Source organism: Danio aesculapii, chromosome 21 (assembly GCF_903798145.1).
Source record: "Danio aesculapii chromosome 21, fDanAes4.1, whole genome shotgun sequence".
NCBI lineage: Eukaryota > Metazoa > Chordata > Actinopteri > Cypriniformes > Danionidae > Danio > Danio aesculapii.
Window position 1 is genome coordinate 40,421,195 of NC_079455.1, and position 22,817 is coordinate 40,444,011.

At 36.6% G+C, this 22,817-nt stretch overlaps 1 protein-coding gene across 1 annotated transcript in view; it reads right to left on the reverse strand.

Moving 5' to 3' along the window:
- The window catches only part of col27a1a (collagen, type XXVII, alpha 1a), a 156,084-nt gene that overhangs the window by 75,255 nt on the left and 58,012 nt on the right, over window positions 1-22,817 (reverse strand). Inside the window, exons 9-12 of the mRNA XM_056447135.1 lie at window positions 20,198-20,251; window positions 17,964-18,008; window positions 12,660-12,713; window positions 8,610-8,654 (exon numbers count right to left, since the gene is read on the reverse strand). Of these exons, the coding sequence (XP_056303110.1) occupies window positions 8,610-8,654; window positions 12,660-12,713; window positions 17,964-18,008; window positions 20,198-20,251 (198 nt within the window). The remainder of the gene's footprint in view (window positions 1-8,609; window positions 8,655-12,659; window positions 12,714-17,963; window positions 18,009-20,197; window positions 20,252-22,817) is intronic.

Below are 22,817 nucleotides of genomic sequence, written 5' to 3' on the forward strand. Positions count from 1 at the left end.
GTGCGGGGAAGAGCGGTTCCAGAAATCAGGTAAGACCATAGACTGTAAAACATATGGACGTAGCATCCGTGACGTCACCCATAGGTTTCTGAACACTGCAAAAGAAGCTACAAGTAGCCGCGGCCAACCGTCGCCATTTTGTTCGCGCGTCATCGCACCCACGGCGGGATACCAGACAAGGGCAAAGAGGCGGAGAGTGAGCGGAGCTACAGACACCTGCTGGCACTTTGCTTAGACCTGACAGACAGACTTTACTTTGGGAGAAACGCTTAATACTCTATTACCTGCGACTCGTTTGTGTTCTGACCACATGTGTTGGCTGTACACTATATCAATAAAGTGTTTAGACTTTTAAAAACACTGCTGTAACACATTGAGCCACTAAACATTGTTCTTATGACGTTTTTCTATAAGAGGAAAACGCGAATTACTTCCAAACACTTCAGATATAGTGTGTGTTTGTAAATGCAAGACTATTGATGAAATCCAGCATAACACTGTATGACAACGCTTCAGATGACTGTTCTAGAGCCTACAGCTAATCAATCTGTCAGATTATGGAGTGATTTATGGGTCTAAAAGAAAATATTAATGATAAATGATCTTAAATCAAACAAATACATTTATAGAGATGGTATATAAGTATATAACTTTACTCACATGGGAAACGAGGCCACATGAATGGTTTGTGAGCACAATTAAATGCACACAGCATCCCATATCATCTGATAATTGTAAGAAATAAGTCCAAAATGCAGCTGACTGTGTAAAGCCACATAAAACAACACAAAAATACGATGAATATGCCGAGATCAGTGGCTAATCTGCCGGATTCAGCTGAGGTGAAGTGACGGCGACCAGCGAGACCTAGCTGTCACTCAAGTGGCCACGCCCTTAATTATACAAACTTAATATAACCTAATATAAAGGAAATGGATGAGTTATAAAAAAATTCACCCCCCTCACAGTTGTCATGGAGGGTAATAATAGCTATATGAACCAAACTCGTTCTTTGTACCAGGCTGTAAACACCTTTTTTTCTGCTGTGAAGTTGGCCATTTTAACAGTGGGCTCAATTGCAACTTGCTCTATTATGGAGCCAGGACTAGCGGAAATTTATTGAATTGCAGTTTCAGTTTCTTCCGTATTGGCTTCCCGAGGGAGAGCAGGAGGTTGCCGCTTGAGTAAGACAGACAAAAAAACAAGAATCCAAAAAATAAAATGAACAAGTGAATAATGGTGAGAATGTGGTAAAATCCGAAACCGTGGTAAAAACCAGATGAGTTTTTTCTTTTTCTAGACGGTTTTTGTAAATCGTTGGTTGGTTTTAGGGAAGTAAGTGGGTGGGCGGGTCAATCGATAAAATTGGTTGGGTTTAGGGAAGGAGGAGGGTGGGTCAGTCGATTGGTCGGTTGGCCAGTCAGTCATTCAGTCAGTCAGACAGACAGACAGTCAGTCAACAGTGGCCTCTGGTGGATTTAAGTGAGAACCGCGGGCGCAAGAGAAATTTGAGATCTCAAAAAGCATGCACAGCGGCCTCTGGTGGACACGCGATAACGAAAACTGCAAAAATACGTACCTCCTGGGACGTATTTAGCGGTCTCCAGATACATCCATAGGACTACGTTTTCAGAATGAGACTAAGTTGCTTTGGACTGTGGGGGAAACCGGAGCACCAGGAGGAAACCCACACCAACAAGGGGAGAACATGCAAACTCCACACAGAAATGCCAACCGACCCAGCCGGGACTCAAACCAGCGACCTTCTTGTTGTAAGGCGACAGTGATAACCACTGAGCCACCCCAAATCACTTATATTGTCACAAAATGTGCCCAGAGTTACATGCTCAGATTTGTGGCTAGAGTGCGTAGTTGCTAAGGTTGCTAATCGCCTGGATTTTGTTTAAAATATTGCCATCCAGCAGGTTTCCACTAAAAACTGTGAGTTACTCACTAACCCTTCATATGAGCAGCAGTGATACTTGGCTAACGATGACATCACTCATATAACACACACTGAGGCCTGCTGATTCAACAGGAAAATTATGAGGGCGGAGGTCAAAGGTCATGCTGATTTAAACAACTTCTGTATGACTCTCTCTCTCTCTCTCTCTCTCTCTCTCTCTCTCTCTCTGTGTGTGTCTATTCTGTCTCAAGTGCAGGAGACGCTGATGATTTCATGATGCAAAGTGAGGTACAAACGTTCTGTTTCACACACACACACACACTAATAAGACATCAAAACAAGAGTATAATGCAATGTAGCATGTCTTATTTTTTCTGACCAAATTATAATAACACACGCACCATTATCAAAACAAAAACACTCACCATAATGTCATTCAGTGTAACTATAGTTTGTATAGGAAACAGCTTGTCAGCCATATTGAGGGTGTACTCACATTAGGCACAGTTGTCTTGAACTGTGCCCAGGCATGACTGTCCCCCCTCCATTCTCCCCTTCGGCCTGCACTCACATTGCATTTTTTGCCTTCAGAGCCGGAACGCGCTTACGTCATCGATGATGCGACAGTTCAGTTTAAGAGAAGCGCTCTCACTTAGCACAGTGGACAAAGCTTCAGTTCTATTGTTTTGTATTATTTTGAGTCGTTTGATATGCAGTGATCAGTGTTGGGGAGGTTACTTTGGAAATGTAACAGATTACAGATTACAAATTACCCTGCTGAAAATAAAATAAGTAGTGTACCTTTTCGATTACTTTATAAAAGTAAAGTAACTGATTACATCTGATTACTTTTGGATTACTTTTAAGTTTCTAATGGATATTTTCAACTAAATCCTTTTCAAGCGTTTATACCAAGCAGGTGTGACTTTACAGCAGCTCTGTTTACTGTTAGAATCACTTGAATTAAGATTATATTCATTTGATTTTAAAGTACATCCACCACAAAACCCGACCTTCTAACAAAAAAAACTGTTGATACAAAATGTAAAGTTGAGTTAGTTGTGCAGGGGGATTTTTGTGGCATTTGCAGTAAAAATATATCTAAGCTATTTTTGCAATTTTCATTTTTAAATCAAAGCAACTCAAATCCAAGTCAATCACATCTCAGTGATCAATAAAACATATGAGGCAGAATTGTTCAGTTCAATTATTTACTGTAAATAATATGCTGTACTAAACAGAAACAAATGATAGTATATAACAGCAAAAAAATCTAATAAAACCAGGTGTTACACATTTAAAATACTATAGTAATGTATAGTAAAGGGAAATATTTAGGAATGAGTATTATATTGTATATATATTTACAACTCTTTATTAATAAATTACACTATTTAATGTAGTATCATTCCTAACTATCATGAACTAATAGTAATTACCATAGCATACTTTAGCCTTTACTACAGTAAACTATATATAAATATATATATATATATAAATAAATATATATATATATATATATATATATATATATATATAAACCTCCTCTCATCTTTCCATCAAGGAAATTTCTCGTGTTAGCCTAATTGGTTGGCGATGTCACCGACCAGAGCGAGAGGTTGCAGTAGGGCTTAAATTGTGCCAGAACACGCCGGATACGGCACCTCTGAAATCTGATCCGGCACCTGATTTTAACAATCCCCCTCCTCAACCGCCCTCCTCCTCCGTCCGATGTTTACTTTCATTTTTTTCCGCGATTCCCCAACCCTCTTCACTTTTGTCCGTGACAACCCCCCCCCCCCTCTTCATTTTCATCCTTTGTCCGCTACACCCCTCCGCCATCCAACGCCCCCCCTCCGCCCAAGCTCTCCACTTTCATGCGTGACACCTCTCCATCCTCGGGTAACATGCTGGATCAGTTACCCCGATCTGTTTCGGGAACTTGCAATTCACAAATTAAGCACAGGGTGGCAGTAACGCACCAAAAAGTTTGTTGTTGATCACTGAAAAAAGGGGAAGAAGAAGAAATCACCATTCTCGCCATCATATGGATTTACTTTCATTGGCTAGACACCGGCCTCACAGCTCTGTGAATGATGATGCCGTCACTTATTGATCCGCGATTGGTAAATGTAGCTTGTGTTGACACTACTGCGCTACTTCACTAATAAAATAGCTTCGCTACTGAAAAGCTTTTCAATTTATAAAGTAGCGATGCTACCGCCATGCTACTGAGAAATGTAGTTAAGCGTCACTACTCGCAGCTCTCAGACTGATTGTAGTAGCCTAAAGCAGGTCGCACACCAGAAGCGCCGCGACACGGCATGCACATAACAGTCAAAAGTATCACACACCAGATGCGCACATTCGCATGATATTTAACATAAAACTAATCAGATGGTGCTCTGTGGTGCGGCAGGAATATGAACAGCGTCCTGAGTTGTGACTGGGCGCCGCCGACAGCCGCCGACTTGCGGCGCCGGTGTGTGTACCCTTATAGAAATCTGAGTTTAGAATTCTGAAATGTATGGCACTGCGTGGCTCACCACTGAGCGGCGCTTCTGTGTCCCCCTTAATGCTTTCAGCGGCAGAGAGGATTAATGGTAGACGTATTGCGTCGCAATCAAACTGGAAAACCAACCAAAAGCATCAGAATAGCACCACTTTAATAAATTCCCTTAGCAGAAGGCATTCGTGCAAATCAAAAACAGGCAAAGCAACAGAATAATATTATTCAACATATTTAGATGTAACCCCATTTGTAATCTTTAATATTTTTATCATTCATTCATTCATTTTCTTTTCGGCTTAGTCCCTTTATTAATCCGGGGTCGCCACAGCGGAATGAACCGCCTAATATTTTCATAAGTAACTGTAATTTAATTGCACATTTTTTCTCAGTAACTGTAATGAATTACTGTTACTTTTATTTTGTAATTAAATTACGTAATGCCGTTACATGTAACTAGTTACTCCCCAACACTGGCAGTCACCCACAGTCAAATATTTTGCTGAACAGATCCAGCACTTTTGACGCTCGTAAATGTTCATGAAAGTCACAAAATTGCATAAAGTTGAGTTAATAAAGCATTTATTATCATATTAGTTAACTATTACTATATGCCTGAATAATAAGACATATAAACGTTGATTTCAATAGTTTATTAATCATTACTAACTCATTCTGAACTATCCTAAAAACCCTCAACTATTCTTAAATACAACTGGTTTGTAAATAATGCCATACTTAATTTAGTAATGAAAAATAAATCATTAACTAAGTATGAAAATACAGTTATTAAGCACATTATATAGGTGTTTATAAGTCAAGAATACAGCATTTGTAGCTGCAGTTATAAACTGCTTACTAACGTTTATTAATGTAGAGGTAATGCTTAACAAATAATGAAATCCCTAGATGCTAATGCTTAGTAAATGATTCATAGTGTGTAGTAATTATAAAGTGTTAACCAAACATTTTTTAGAATGTACATGTTTATTGGTCCTATGTTTAATAAAACATATATAGTTTTTGTATTTTATAGAATTGTCAAAATGTATTGTTTTCCAGTTAGGATTGATTTTTATTATTTTTTTAAAGATTTATTTTTGGCCTTTTTGCCTTTATTAGATAGGACAGTATTTAGACAGGAAGGGGGTAGGATAGGGAAATTTCCTCGAGCTGGGATTCGAACGGACATGCTACTGCACCATATGTCGATGCGCTAACCCACTAGGCTATTGCGCCGACGATTTCTTTTATTTATTAATAATAATAATTATATAATAATAATAATTATTATTATTATTTTATTTATAATAACTATAAATATTTTTACCCAAAGTTAGTGTAAAACAACAAACATTTTTTAGAATGTACATGTTTATTGGTCCTTTATTATATTAACTAGATGTTACCTTCTAGAACCATACTTCTATAAACCACCTATTTATAAGCTTGAGGGAGGAGGGAAGGCGCATATAGGGTGGTTTGCCCAGGGTGCAATTCCAGCTAGCACCGCCACTGCCAACCGAGCCGCGCTCTGGCACACCTCTTCCAACCAGGAAATGGGGGTCAAATGTGCCTGGGCACAGTTCGGATAGCCTAGTATGACTACACTCTAAAACATCAGTGCTTCCTCAAAATACATATAATTATCATCTGAAATAATCAAAACTAATATGTCTGAATTTGTCAGCAAGACATTTTTAATAATGATGTATTGCATGTTTTGTAAGTCTATAATGTATTATTTTTTACTGTTAAATTTGTTACAACTTCCTGCCCAGGGACTACAGATATTTAGAGCTAACTCTGGCACAGCATGTCATGCTGTACATTGCTCCTGTATAAATAAATAAAATAAAAAAAATAAATTACATGAAGCAATAAAGGATCATACTAAATTGTATTATCATAGGCGGAGGGTGAACAAACTCCAGGGTAAGGCTAATATGCGCTGCCCTTTAATGCATTTAAAAAGACTTGCGACCGACCAAGAAGAGGTTTTAACAAAAGCACCGCCGATCAACAAACGTCTATTATATTCAACACGCACAATAAATTATTTTATTAAACTTACCCACTGATCTACACTACCGGTCAAAAGTTTGGGGTCAGTTTATTTATTTTTTATTATTATTACTTTTATTTAAAAATCGTATTTAATTTATTCTGTTCATTAAGGCGACATTTATTAAATATCAAAAAATATTGTTAAATACTTATTTATTACATATTTATTTATTACTTACTGTATGCAGTTTCAAATGAAATTATTACTACTTGCTGCTTATATTATTATTACCAGTAACACATTTATTACTCTTAATAAATTTAATAAGTTTGGCCAGCGGAGAAATTAAAATGATCGTGCCCAACTGAGCCTGGTTTCTCTCAAGGTTTTTTTTCTTCACTTCCGCCATTTAGTGAAGTTTTTTTCCCTCTCCGCTGTCGCCACTGGCTTGCATGGTTCGGGATCTGTAGAGCTGCGCATCGTTGGATTTGCTCTTCAATATTTGAACTCTCAGTAGTGATTATTAAACCACACTGAACTGAGCTAAACTGAACTGAACTTAAACACTACAAACTGAACTACACTGTTCCTATTTACTGTGACCTTTTATGTGAAGCTGCTTTGACACGATCTACATTGTATAAGCGCTGTACAAATAAAGGTGAATTGAATTCAATTGAATAAGAGCGATTTCTGAAGGATCATGTGACTCTGAAGACAGAAGTAATAAAGCTGAAAATTCATCATCCCGGACGCAGCCCTCACTATTCTGCCACCCCAGGCAGCCTCCTAGGTCGCCTCTGGATGCGCCGGCCCTGAGAATATGAAATAATTCTCTTTTTCACGAGGCCACTCAAAAACCGAACTTGTAATTCAGCAATAAATATTTGACCTTTAAAATATAAAACCTTGCCTAAACAAGATTACTACACTATAGGCCAGACTACATTACAGTGAAACTACCAATTTAATGCTGAAAACAAATTAAACCAGAATAATATATTATAATACCGCTCTCGTAATACTCATTTGTCGTTTTATTACTTATGTCCTTGACCAGCAAATCAGAATAGTCCGCTGGCCAGCACTTTTGGTTTGGTTTTCAGAGCTGCTGCTAACTCCAGTAATAAACAGCGCTCATCAGTGCAACGTGCGGGGTTGGACAGTTTCATTTTTGTGCGGAGGGGGACTTTAAATTTGATTGACAAACTTACAATAGCTAAAGTGTTGTGTTAATTATCAACATTAAATTACATTCATATTGCGCCTTACACCTGTTACATGTTTTTAATGCATTTTTTTCTTTGCTGCTATCTCCGTGGTCTCTGGCCAGGGGGTGGCTAAGCCTTCCCCAGCCTTACACACGCTCCGCCTATGTGTATTATATTTTATTTATGTGAAAATGTGCATGTCAGAATATTGTATTGTATATTAATGTCATGTCAACTAAGCCACAATGATTGCCAAACTCTTTAGAATAATACAAATATAATAAATAAAATAAAACCATTCAAACAGACAAACAAGCTGAATTATGTTAGACTTTTTACATGAATATAGGATATAAATTTTAACACTGTAACATGTCAGATTAAGTCGTTTCGCAGATAAACGTATCTGTTAAAGGTTGATCGAAAAATATTTCACATTTTGTTTTAACTCAATTCAATTCAAGTGTATTTGTATAGCGCTTTTCACAATAATTATTGGTTTAAAGCAGCTTTACAAAATGTGCACACTACTGTATATCATAAAATATGGAAAAGATAAGGTTATTAGTTACCATAACTTTATTAGTTACTAATAACTTTAAGTAATTAACTAGCAATAGCTTTTAACAGTTAAGGTTTTTATATATAAACATAGTTAACCTGCTGATATAAAGGTATAGTATATAGATGATGTATTAAGTGTGTATAGATTGTGTATTAAGTTTATGTGCTATCCTTGAAGTCCTCAATGAATATGATACATTATTATATGCTTTATATCTAGATTAAATTTTATTTTTCAAATTAAAGACAAAAAGAGGATGTCTCGTGGCCTCATATTGGCTTGACAGCACTTGCAAATGTGTTTGTTAGACTGAACAATCATTTAAACATACATATTTCTTCTGGATTTTCACACATGCATACAACAAACTGACATCTGTATCTATAAAGTATGTTGAGACAAAACTTTACCGGCCTACCCATCTTGCCCCTCTTCCCTGGTGGACCAGGACTGCCCTGAAGAAGACGAAGAGACAGAGAAAGAGATCATTAATAATTGTTGACATTGTCACCTGTAATTCAGAGTGTATAGAAAGAAGCATTCAGACACTGTACTGTCCCAAATGATCAAAAATGATGAAGTGGATCAAAACCTCTCATAAGAGTTGTCCTAAAAGCAATAAGTATATTAAACAAGACTAATATTTTTTACAATAACATACACTACAAATATTTATGAATATGTCATTTATTTATGAAGGTTTGTATTTAATATAAATTAATTTAAATCAATTTAATTTTTGATCCATTTTAAATGTTGACTGCAGTAGTTTATAAACTTTATACGGTCATTTTATCAGATGATAATTTTTTTGGGTTAACCCTTTATGTTGAACTTTAATGACATTAATTACAATATACAGTTGAAGTCAGAATTATTAGCCCCCTGAGTTATTAGCCCTCCTGTTTATTTTTTCCCCAATTTCTGTTTAACAAAGACCAGATTTTTTTCAACACATTTCTAAACATAATAGTCTTAATGACTCATCTCTAATAACTGATTTATTTTCTCTTTGCCATGATGACAGTAAATAATATTTGACTAGATATTTTTCAAGACACTTCTATACAGCTTAAAGTGACATTTAAAGGATTAATTAGGTTGATTAGGTTAACTAGACAGGTTAGGGTAATTAGGCAAGTTATTGTATAACGATGGTTTGTTCTGTGGACTACTGGGGGGAAAAATTTGCTTAAAGGGGCTAATAATATTGACCTTAAAATGGTGTTTAAAAAAAATCAATAACTGCATTTATTCTAGCCGAAATAAAACAAATAAGAAGAAAAAATATTATCAGACATACTGTGAAAATTTCCTTGCTCTGTTAAACATCATTTGGGAAATATTTAAAAAAGAAAAAAAATTCAAAGGGGGGCTAATAATTCTGACTTCAACTGTGTATATTTTTTAAGTCATAAAGGTTCAAAGGTCTTGTAATAACCCACAGCAATACTCCAGGATTATTCCAATGAGTATTTCAATGAGTGCCCTATACAGCATCAAATAAGTGCATCATGCGGATATTTAAAGTGAAATTTGTGGATGTTTCTTGGATTTTTAGGGAACACGCTCACATTATACTCAAAAACGAATAGAATAGTGCATAAGCAAGCAAATTGGGACACTGTGTGTGTGCTCTGTTATCATACAGTATGACTCATCCAAACACCCCAGCTGAACACTAGAACCAGCTGGAAGTAGTTTCCACTTTCACAACACACACACACACACACACACAAGGACATGCGCGCACGCACGCACGCATTTCTATGATAGGATCTACCAGTATTTACCAGTTGTGGGCAGCACATGATTTTAGAATCTACCACTAATGTGTTTGCATAATAATATCTGTAACAGCAATACATATTACACCTATATCTAAAACAAGACATTAAAAGAATAAGCAAGAATCATTTGCAAATACAGTATTACAAAGTGAAAATAATTGGCTGTCAAGATATTAGTTTTTTTACCATACAATCATGGTGGCCAATAGAATTCAAAGTGATAATAATATATTACAATGAAAAACAAATAATAATAATAAATGACGCAGTACAGTTTTTTGGGCGATTATATCACACCATTGAACACTAAACAGCAACTACACTGAACAGAGAAGATGAATCGAATAAAACAACATTAATTCTAACTATAATCATTATTTTTTACTCCAAACTCAGCATCATTGTTTAAAATATGAGGCAGAAATTCAATGTTTCTATAATATTCCATACAGGGATAAAGACTATTTGTGCTGCATTATAATCAGGGCTTGACATTACCACCCGCCAACCCGCCAAATTCGGGTAGATTTCAGCGGTGGCGGGTCAGACAGACACTCCCATTAGCCACTTTGGCTGGTTGAAAATAATTTTCCTGGATAATAATTCTTAAAAGCAGGGTTCATCAAAAAGGATGGTCTAATATGCATGCAAAGGCGATCTTAGAATAGAGAAGTAACACGACTGACAAAAATAATTGCGTTCACGCAAGCAATAGAAAGCAGGTGAATCCCGAATGAGAGGATAATCACTTGTGCTAACAGCTAAGGTGATGCACGCGACTGTTTAAAACGTGTGCGCGCTCCCGTTTCCTTGCGTGAAGCAATTTTGTCTAGAAACACAACTGATATGATCGATTCTCATTCAAGACAAGAACATAAAGTGACAAAAAGTGATGAACATGCACCCACAGTCTTGCTGCTTTCAAAAGTTCCAGATTTGTCTTTGTGTAAGCAGCACCAGTCGCTTTCGCTTTAGCCATTCTTTGAACAGATTATTTATGAATCAAACATTAACCGTGTGTGTGTTCATCCTTTCATTATCACACGGTATGTTTTTTACCTGCTTTCTTTTGCGTCAATATGATTTATTAATAATTTTTTACAATAACATTGCTTTAATGGGAGATTAGCTCCTCATTTATGTGTAGTTAACTGGGGATCTGGGACCTTTAGCCAGGACAGATTAATGTGTATATGTTTTGTTAAATAAAAAGGTATAATATACAGCTATATTTTGCTTGTTTTGGCACATGTAAAATTTGTGGCTAAGAAATAATTAATTGTTTATGTTTTATGTGTTCAGAGATAAATTTGGTAAATCCTTCATTTTGAGCTCTGAAAATTATGTGAAATAAAAACTAACTGTAATAGGCCTACTTTAAAATTGATCCAATTCAATTCACCTTTATTTGTATAGCGCTTTTACAATGTAGATAGTGTCAAAGCAGCTTCACATAGAAGGTCACAGTAAATTGAAAGTGTAGTTCAGTTTGTAGTGTTTAAGTTCAGTTCAGTTTAGCTCAGTTCAGTGTGGTTTAATAATCACTACTGAGACCTACTCATGATTATTGAGCAAACTCATACACGACACGCAAAAAGTGAAATGAATGAGGAGGCATGTGGAGATAACGCCAAATCTAAATCAAGTTATTTTAGCTTGTCAAAGACATATTTATGTTTATAAAATATATTTTCCCAACAATAAAATTGTGGCTAGTGAAAATGGCGAGTGGCTAGTAATGTTGGAAAACTACTAGCCACAGTGGCTGGTTTTTAAAAACGTTTATGTCAAGCCCTGATTATAATATATTGACCAAATATACTTTCAGAAATATCAGAACTAGCTTGAAGAACACTGATAATGCACATACTGTAATATTGCAATCATAACAATAATAAATACAGTATGTGAATATTGTCTTATGAGTACAACTCATTTTTGAAATGTCATATTTATCCCCAAAGCATTATATTTCATTCATTCATTTTCCTTCAGCTTAGTCCCTTTATTCATCAGGGGTCACCACAGTGGAATGAATCACCAACTTATCCAGCATATGTTTTACACAGCGAATGCCCTTCCAGCTGCAACCCAGCACTGGGAAACATCCATACACTCTCATTCACACACATACAGTACGGTCAATTGAGCTTATTCAATTCACCTGTAGTGCATGTGTTTGGACTGTGGGGGAAACCAACACCAATATGGGGAGAACATGCAAACTCCGCACAGAAATGCCAGCTGACCTAGCGACTCGAACCAGCGACCTTCTTACTGTGAGGCGACAGTGCTAACCATTGAGCCACCATTATATTTCAACAGCCCTGATTAACATGATATAGAAGCAATTATTTCATTCATAAACGTTATGTGCTGAACTTTGAATATTTTCAAAAAGTAAAATTGATATTTTGGATCTTTGCCCAAGCAGAAATGAATCTAATGTGCTGAATTATTTTAAAATGTTCATAAAATGCGTGTTTATGGTTAGATAACACTGTGAATAAGAAATCTGATGTGACCGCAGTGAGTCATTTGTATCTGTGGGTGTTTAATAGATTCTTATGAAGTACTTTAGAGGCGTTGCACAACAGGCATTTGCTGGAACATTTGAGTGTTATGATCACATGACTTATAGACGCAGTCAAAACATAAACACACACTCACTCTTTCACCATCAGCTCCAGGTAAACCGAAAAGTCCTGGGATTCCTATGAAACCCTAGAGAGGAATAGAGAAACAGAGAGAAGCTCAATGATGATTCCTGTTGTAGACGGTCTAATTTAAAAATCTCATTCTTATTTTCAGCATCAGAGGTCATCAGGGTGGTCGCTGTTAGCTAGAGGTGGTCCAAGTTGTTTTATACTGTTACTATGTGGTTGATCAATCATTCTAAGTAGTTGATAAGTTCTTAATAGGGTTGTTATTTGCTAAGTGCTAACTACAAATTGTCAGGATGTTATAGATCAGGGGTGTCCAAACTCGGTCCTGGAGGGCCGGTGTAGTGCATATTTTAGTTTTAACCCCAATTAAACACACCTGAACAAGCTAATCAAGCTCTTTCTATGTATACTAGAAACTTCTAAAGAGGTGTGTTGAAGGAATTTGGAGCTAAACTATGCAGGACACCGGCTCTCCAGGACAGAGTTTGGGCAGCTCTGATATACTGTAGATGGTTGCTTGGGTGTTCTAGGTGGCAGCTAAGGTGTATAGGAGGCACTATTTGACTGTTTCAATGGTGTACTGGGAAGTTGCTAAGTTGTTACTAGGGTATTTAACTGGGTTGTCAAGATGTTTTGATTGATATTTGGTTTTCAGGGTGCTCTGGATGGTCAAATTGTGGTTGCTAGGTCATTGTAGATGATGGGGTGTTAGATATTTGCTAAGTTGTTTTAGAAGTTATTAATGTGCTCTAGTTGGTTTCAAGAGTGGTTCTTGGTAGGTACACCTTACTAGTACCCGGTTAAACCTTCTTTTGCTTTCAGAACTGCCTTAATCCTCCATTGCATAGATTCAGCAAGAGGAAATTAAATTACAGGAAATATTTCTCAGATATTTTGCTCCATATTGACATGATAGCATCACGCAGTTGCTGCAGATTTGTCGGCTGCACATTCATGATGTGAATCTCCCAATCCCAAAGGTGCTCTATTGGATTGAGAACTGGTGACTGTGGAGACCATTTGAGTACAGGGAACTCATTGTCAAGTTCAAGAAACCAGTCTGAGATGATTCACGCTTTATTAGCCATCAGAAGATGAGTACACTGTGGTCATAAAGGGATGGACATGGTCAGCAAAAATACTTAGGCTGTGGTGTTGACACGATGCTCAACTGGTACTAACGGGCCCAAAGTGTGCCAAGAAAATATCCCCCACACCATTACACCACCCACACGAGCCTGAGCCATTGATACAAGGTAGGATGGTTCCATGCTTTCATGTTGTTGATGCCAAATTCTGACCCTAGCATCCGAATGTCGCAGCAGAAATGGAGACTCATCAGACCAGGCAACGCTTTTCCAATCTTCTATTTTCCAATTTTGGTGAGCCTGTGTGAATTGTAGCCTCAGTTTCCTGTTCTTAGCTGACAGGAGTGGCACCCGGTGTGGTCCTCTACTGCTGTAGCCAATCCGCCTTAAGGTTGGACGTGTTGTGTGTTCAGAGATGCTCTTCTGCAGACCTCGGTTGTATCGAGTGGTTATTTGAGTTATTGTTGCCTTTCTATCAGCAGGAACCAGTCTGGCCATTCTCCTTTGACCTCTGGCATTAACAAGGCATTGGCACAGAACTGCCGCTCACTGGATATTTTCTCTTTTTCAGACCATTCTCTGTAAACCCTGGAGATGGTTGTGCATGAAAACCCCAGTTGATCAGCAGTTTCTGAAATACTCAGACCTAACCCTAACCCAACAACCATACCACGTTAAAAGTCACTTAAATCACCTTTCTTCCCCATTCTGATGCTCGCTTTGAACTGCAGCAGATCGTCTTGACCATGTCTACATGCCTAAATGCACTGAGTTGCTGCGAAATGATTAGAAATTTGCGTTAACGAGCAGTTGGACAGGTGTACCTAATGAAGTGGCCGGTGGGTGTCTATGAATGGGTGTTCTAGTTTGCTACTAAGGTGTTTTAATTGTTGTCAAGTGGTTTCTAGAAGATAGTAAGTGGTTGCTAAAGTGTTCTGGATAGTTGCTAGAGTGGTTGATTGGGTGGTTTAGCAGTTGCTTAGTGGTTCTTTGGAAGTTCTAAGTAGTTTCTAGGTTGGTTACATAATTGCTGAGTGGGTGTTTTTCTATTATTATCTGGGAAGTTGCTAAGTTGTTGCTGAGGTATTTTATTGGGTTGTTGGGTGTTCTATGTGGTTGCTAGGGGGGTTACATAATTGATGAGTGGTTGCTAAAATGTTTTAGGTCAGGGGTGTCCAAACTCGCTCCTGGAGGGCCGGTGTCCTGCAAAGTTTAGTTCCAACCCCAATCAGACACACCTAAACTAGCTAATCAAGCTCTTACTAGGCTTTCTAGAAACATCCCTGCAGGTGTGTTGAAGCAAGTTGGAGCTAAAATCTGTAGGACGTTAGATGTTTTAGAAGATGTTAAGGTGGTCTAGCTGGTTTCATTGTTGGTTCTCTGTGCTTGCTAGGGCACTGAATATGACTGTGTGTTCTAGCTTGTTTCTAAGGTGTTTTAATTGTTCCTAAGTGGTTGCGAGGACATACTAGGTGGTTAATAAAGTGTTCTGGATATCTGCTAGGATATTCTAAGTGTCTGCTTAGTGTGCTATCACATTATTTTCAAAGATCTATAAGCTAATTTTCTCAAAAACTAACAATTAAAACAGTTTTAGGACAATGACCTGAGACCAAGTGAATGAGCAATAGAGATGAATTCTTAAAACAGTTTAGTGACTCCTGCAGCACACGTCAATGCATGATTTGATCACACCGACGTGCAGATGAATGGAGAGGTGCTTGAATGGATGAACAGACGTCTTCGTGTTGATGTAGGCCATGAAGTAAGTGTATATGCCCATGGACTGCATGGTGCTGGCCTCCACAATGTAGTCCAAGGGCACATACCCTCACTTCAGGGAACAACGATGGAAACATGCAGAAAACAAACACAGGGTACAATGCATACACTCACACACCCAGCAACAGGCAGTGGTGGATGAAGTACACAGATCAAGTACTTCAATAAATGTACAGACACTAAAAATGAATGGCAATTCAATCATGCAAACATATGAAAATACCAAAACATATACAGTAGCCTAGCAATATAAAAATAAGTGAAAACTAAATGTGTGTTTCCAAATGTAAACGTACAATATAGTGTAAAAACAGATATAATACGCCAAATGACACTTCAAGATCACTATGAAAATATATTAGCTTTCTATTTATTAATTTTATATGCTACAGCAAGAAGAAAATGATCAGTGGATAATGAATAGTGAATCATTAACTGGAAACTCACTCTGATCGAATCATTTAAATCAGTGAGCTGTTAACTGGAGACTCACTCTGATCGGATCTTTAGAGTCAGTCAGTGGTTAACCGGAGACTTGATCTCAATGAATAGTCTGAATCAATAAATTATTAACTTCAGTCTTGCTCTGTATAGATCTTTTGATTCAGTGAATCATTCGCTGGAGGCTGATTATTAGTGAATCGTTCACTAGAGACTCACTCTGACTGAATCATTTGAATCTATGAACTAAGTCAGTGAACTGGAGACTCACCCTTTCTGAATCATTTGAGTCAGTGAATCGTTCACTGGAGACTTGCTTTGTTCAGATCATTTAAATCAAAGAATCGTTCACTGGAGACTCACTCTGACTGGACCATTTTAATCAGTGAACTGATTCAGTGAAGTGGAGACTCAACCTTTCTGAATCCTTTGAGTCAGTGAATCGTTCACTGGAGACTTGCTCTGTCCAGATCATTTAAATCAAAGAATCATTCACTGGAGACTCACTCTGACTGGACAATTTGAATCAGTGAACTGATTCAGTGAAGTGGAGACTCACCATTTCTGAATCATTTGAGTCAGTGAATCATTACCTGGATACTTGTTTTGTCCAGATCATTTAAATCAAAGAATCGTTCACCGGAGACTCACTCTGACTAGACAATTTGAATCAGTGAACTGATTCAGTGAAGTGGAGACTCACCCTTTCTGAATCATTTGAGTCAGTAAATCGTTACCTGGATACTTACTCTGTCCAGATCATTTAAATCAAAGAATTGTTCACTGGAGACTCACTCTGACTGGAAAATTTTAATCAGTGAACTGATTCAGTGAAGTGGAGACTCAAAATTTCTGAATTATTTGAGTCAGTGAATCGTTCACTGGACAATTGCTCTGTCCAGATCATTTAAATCAAAGAATCGTTACCTGGAGACTCACTCTGACTGGACAATTTGAATCAGTGAACTCATTAACCGGAGAGAATCAGTAACCTGCAGACTCAACTGATTCAGTCAATCAGATCAAACATAATTAATTCACAAATGAATCATTCAGAGTGATCTGTGAACCAATTTAACAAGTAAAAGAATCAAACTCAAAGCGGGTGACAATCTCTCCAGTGCAAAATAACAAGCGATATAATATTTATGAAGCACAGAGGATTAAAATAGTTCATTATCATGATATGGAATGTAGAGACTCTGTCAAGAAAGTAATCAGATCAATTACAGATACTTGAAAAATGTACTTAAGTGCAATAACAAAGTAAAAAACACTTTGTTACCGTCCACCAATTCCAAAAAGGCACGCTGACAACTCCATGCAAGGTGCTTTTACACAAATGTGCGTTTGAATCCATGTATGTGTGTGTGTGTGTGTGTGTGTGTGTGTGTGCGGTGTCTAAAGACAGCAGGGCCTCAGTCTGATTTTAAACAGGAAATTCCAGCCAATGTGGGCGGAGTCTAGCCTGATAAAGAGCCTTTAATAGAGCTCAACTACAAACACAACAGCTAAAGCCTGTGTGTGTGTGAGAGAGAGGGCGCTATATAAAAGCAGAGTAAAATATAAATTGTTTCTGAATACATCAAATAGATGACAGGGCAATATAAATGAAGGCGGCTGTACATGTGAACATGTTAATGTGACCGTGGGAGGCTAAAAACACACATAAACGAACACTTATGGCTCGGGCAGCTGTCAGCGGCAAATTTGTCATGGTTGAGTCTCTGTTGACTCAAAAAACAGAAAAAGGAAAAAGCAGTAAATGAGGGGGAGACGGGAGAAAAGAGGAGCTGTAGTAGTAAAAGAAATGCCTCTCGTGGAGTCGAGGTCAAATCACTTGACTTTAAAACTCAAGCAAGTCGACTCTTTCAGCTTTGTAAAAGATCAAACAATGTAAATAACCTAGCGACGGTAACCACGGGCGGCTCAAGTGTCACAATGACAGCATTGTAAGTTGCAATCATACATCAAACGGGAAGGAGACGTTTACACACCCGAGCACCTTTCGGCCCAACAGGCCCTATTGGACCAGGTAAACCCTGGAAGAGAAGAGAAGAGAAAGAGAGACCTCAGTAACAGGCTCAGGATTTAAATCAACACACTTCATTTAACAGACAAACGGGAACTGAAATTAATAGCTTGTTTCTTTTGATAAGTGGCCAAACGTGTGTGCCCACAAGAACTGAAACCCTGATCAGCTTTTAATGAGTTATGTAAAATACAGCCACAAAATAAACTGGATTTTTTTAATGAACTTGTTTTGTTCTTTGTTGATTGGCTCAGATTGTAAAAAGAAATATAGTAACAAGTTAATAATATCCATAAAGCTGAAGAACACTGCTACTATCACCGCATGATTTTTACATTCTCTGCTTTTAATACACCTTTAGTTAGTTTTGCTCAGTTTTGTTGTTTTTTCATTTGTGTTATTTATATATATATATATATATATATATATATATATATATATATATATATATATATATATATATATATATATATATATATATATATATATATATATATATATATATATATATACTACTACTACTATTATTATTATTTATTTATTCATTTATTAATTATTTTTTTCATAAAAAAAACAATTTTATCATTATTTTGTAGTAATCTGTAGGTTAATCCTTTATTATGACAAAACATATATGGTAACTTCACTGACTATCTATCTGTCTATAGCCATCCATCCATCCACTTATCCATCCCTATATATGTCTATACCCATCTATCCATCAATCTATCCTTCTATCAATCCATCCATCCAACCATATATCTATGTGTCTATCTATCCTTCTATCAATCCATCCATCCATATATCTATTTGTCTATCCATCCATGTATCTATCTATCGCTATATCTATGTCCATATCAATCAATCAATCAATCAATCAACCAACCAACCAATCAATCCCTATATCTATATGTCAATCAATCAATCAATCAATCAATCAATCAATCAATCAATCAATCAATCAATCAATCAATCAATCAATCTATCTATCTATCCATCCATCCCTATATCTGTATGTCTATATCTATCTATCCATCCATCCATCCATCTGTCTGTTCCTCTATCTTTGTCTATATCTATCCTTCTATCCATTCATCCATCCATCAATCAATTCATCCCTATATCTATATATGTCTATACCTATCAATCAATCAATCAATCAATCAATCAATCAATCAATCAATCCCTACATCTTTATATGTCTAAATCTATCCTTATATCTATCCGTCCATCCATCTATATATGTATCTACATCAATCAATCAATCAATCAATCAATCCATCCATCCCTATTTTTATGTATATATCCAATCAATCAATCAATCAATCAATCAATCAATCCATACATCCATCCACCCATCCATCCATATATCTATATATGTCTACATCTATCCATCCATCCATCTATCTATATTTGACATTTTTCTTTAGTCATAAAACTTTTAAAAAAATCTTGCATTAGCCCCCACTACTATCACTCTAGGGTTTTCCCAATGAGTATTTCAATTGTTGCCCTATAAAAGTAAAAAAAGAAATAAATAATTAATAAATTAATTTAATAAAAGCTAATTAAAATGAGATTTACAAAAAAAAACCCCAATAAAGTTTTCCCTCATTTCATGTAATGTCTTTAAGTTATTAAGTTATTTAATTTTGTGTCTTTACAGTTAACTAACTACAATATAACTGACATTGAGTACATTAACTCGCATAAAACAGGCAATTACCAAACAAATAAACTTGATTAAATATTGTTTTTATAATTAAAATGAACATAAAGAGTTTCTATTTAGTATAGAACCACTTCAAGTAGTTCAACACAAGCAGCTTCTACCAGCTCAAGATGTGTTCAAAAGCGAAGGCCTGTGGTTCTGGGTGTATATTTTATTCAGCTGCCTTCTGATAAAATCCACGGCTCCATCAATGAAAACAACACAAGCATGTCAAAACATCTCGATACCAAGCACCACAGTGAACGACTGCATCCTTTCCATTAATTGAACACTGAGACTTTCAATCATGGCCTGCAGTTAAACTGAACAAAACCCAATGCCAGGGCTCTATAATGCTAAATTAATTGCATATTTTCCATGAACAGTCAATGAAAACAAAGCAAAACACACTCAAGCCGAATGCACACACACACACAGACACGCGCACATACACACCACACTTCACAGCAGAGGAAGATCTACTGCACCTGCCTGCCAGGATAGCCTTTGGCTCCCGCTTCTCCAACAGGACCCTGTTCTCCCTGTAAAGAAAGACAATAATTAGTAATAAAGCATATGCATAAACTTTAAAGACCCTAAATAATCTGAATGCATAAATACAAGCATTAGATTTAGAACTGAAGGTGGGCAGTATGACCAAAAATGCATTTCACTGTATGAGTAATTATTATTTTATACTAATAATCCATTTATTCATTCTGCTTCGGCTTAGTCCCTTTATTCATCAGGGGTCACCACAGCAGAATGAACCGCCAACTTATCCAGCATATGTTTTACACAGCGGATGCCCTTCCAGCTGCAACCCAGTACTGGGAAACATCCATACACACTCATTCACAGTCATACACTACGCCCATTTAGTTTATTCAATTCACCTATAGCGCATGCGTTTGGACTGTGGGGAACACCGCAGCTTTATTGTAATAATATGTTTCACAATATAGTTAGTTAAATAAGTATCCCAGAAAATCATCAATAAGGGTTATAACAAATTAACTTACGTATTTTAGAAATGAAAACAACGTTGAATATGGTATGGACGCACAATATTGGATGCTTTGCTGATATTTTCAACCTCCTATTGGATAAGCTAATGTCAATTATCTAACTCTTTTCTGTTTGTGCGTCTTTGAAATGAGTTCATTTGAAAACAACGTTGAATATGGTATGGATGCTTTGCTGATATTTTCAACCTCCTATTGGCTAAGCTAATGCTATTGGCTAAGCTAATGCTAATGCTATCTAACTCTTTTCTGTTTGTGCGTCTTTGAAATGACTTCATTTGTTTCCCATAAGAGTTAGCTTCTCACAATAAATGAAAATGCTTTGTTCCTAGATAGAACAAACTTTTTTTCTTTAATGTTTTATAGTTTAACACAGCGGCTGCTGAATATGTTTCACATGTGACAGGCATTAGGACCAAATTAGGCATTAGGCAAATAATCTCCGCTTCTAATCACTCATTGTTCAGCTACACACGTATTGTACATCAACTGTTTTGACTATTTGGATACCACTACTTCTACTGAATTTCAGCAGAAGCGTCTGAAATAACTTTGAAATACGCTACTTTTAATGTTTACGACTAGGCTGGAAAACATCAAGTTCGAATTTCTTCTCCTGTCTCAGTTTAATGTGCGACTACACGTAAATCATTTAACAGTTCTGGCAAAACATCTGTAATAGCATTAAGAATCAGTTCAGTGGGTGAACACAAATCAGCTATCCGTAGATATAATGTTACTTCTATTGCTAGAAATGTCATTCAAAATAATAGGTACTGAAAAATTATGAACTCTTCTCATGGTGGAGATATTGATTTAAAAAATTAATAAATAAATAAATAAATATTGAATTATGGGCGTTTTATTAACAGACTATGTCTCCTTTGAGTAATGTTTTTTTTTTCTCGGACACAGTATTTATGAACATCACATTATGCCTAATATTATTACTATCACTATTATTATTAAACACTTTAGATGGAGTTTTGGAATACAGTATTGTTCAAAATAACAGCAGTACAACGTGACTAACCAGAATAATCCAGGTTTTTAGTATATTTTTTATTGCTGCATGGGAAATAAGTTACCAGTAGGTGCAGTAGATTCTCAGAAAACAAACAACACCCAGCATTCATGATGTGCACGCTCTTAAGGCTGTGCAATTAGGCAATTCGTTGAAAGAGGGGTGTTCAAAAAATAGCAGTGTGCATTTAAGCATTGAGGTAAAAAAACAAAACAGGTGTAAATGAGGTGGTCCCTATTGAAGGATGAAGCCAGCACTTGTTGAACGTGCATTTGAAAGCCTGAGGCAAGTCGTTCAAGACATTGTTCAGAAGAACAGCATAATTTGATTAAAAAGTTGATTAGAGAGGAGAAAACCTACAAAAAGAGGTGTAAAAATGATAGGCAGTTCAGCTAAAATGATCTCCAATGCTTTAAAATGGAGGGCAAAACCAGAGAGACGCAGAGAAAAACGGAAGACAACCATCAAAATGGATTGAAGAATAACCAGAATGGCTAAGGCTCAGCCAATGATCAGCTTCAGGGTGATCGTAGGCATTTTGGCGTTTCCTGTAAATACTGTGACAGTTAGAAGACATCTATGTTTAGCTAATCTATTTATTTTTTGTCTTGTCTTGTTTGTTTTCTGAGAATCTACAGCACCTACTGGTAGCTTGTTTGCCATGTAGCTTCAAAAAATATACTAAAAACCTGGATCATTCTGATTAGTTCTTATTATTTTGAGCAATACTGTATGTGGACTGGTTGTCTGATTATGAATGCCTGATGATGCAGACTGCTTTGTATATAATTGCAGAGAGATTACAGTATAAATCGCTGTATATAATTGCTGAGTGAATTGATTTACTCAAGTAGCCTAAACATTTATTACATTGTTTTATCTCTTACTTAATACAATTAATAAATATAATTAGCCTTTTTAAACATATACAGTCTTTGGCTAGGTTTGTACATGCCTTTGCACCTACAACAGTGTGGTGAGAGTACTTAAAAAACATCTACAGTATTTATTCAATCATTTTCCTTTGGCTTAGTCTCTTTATTCATCAGGGGTCACCAC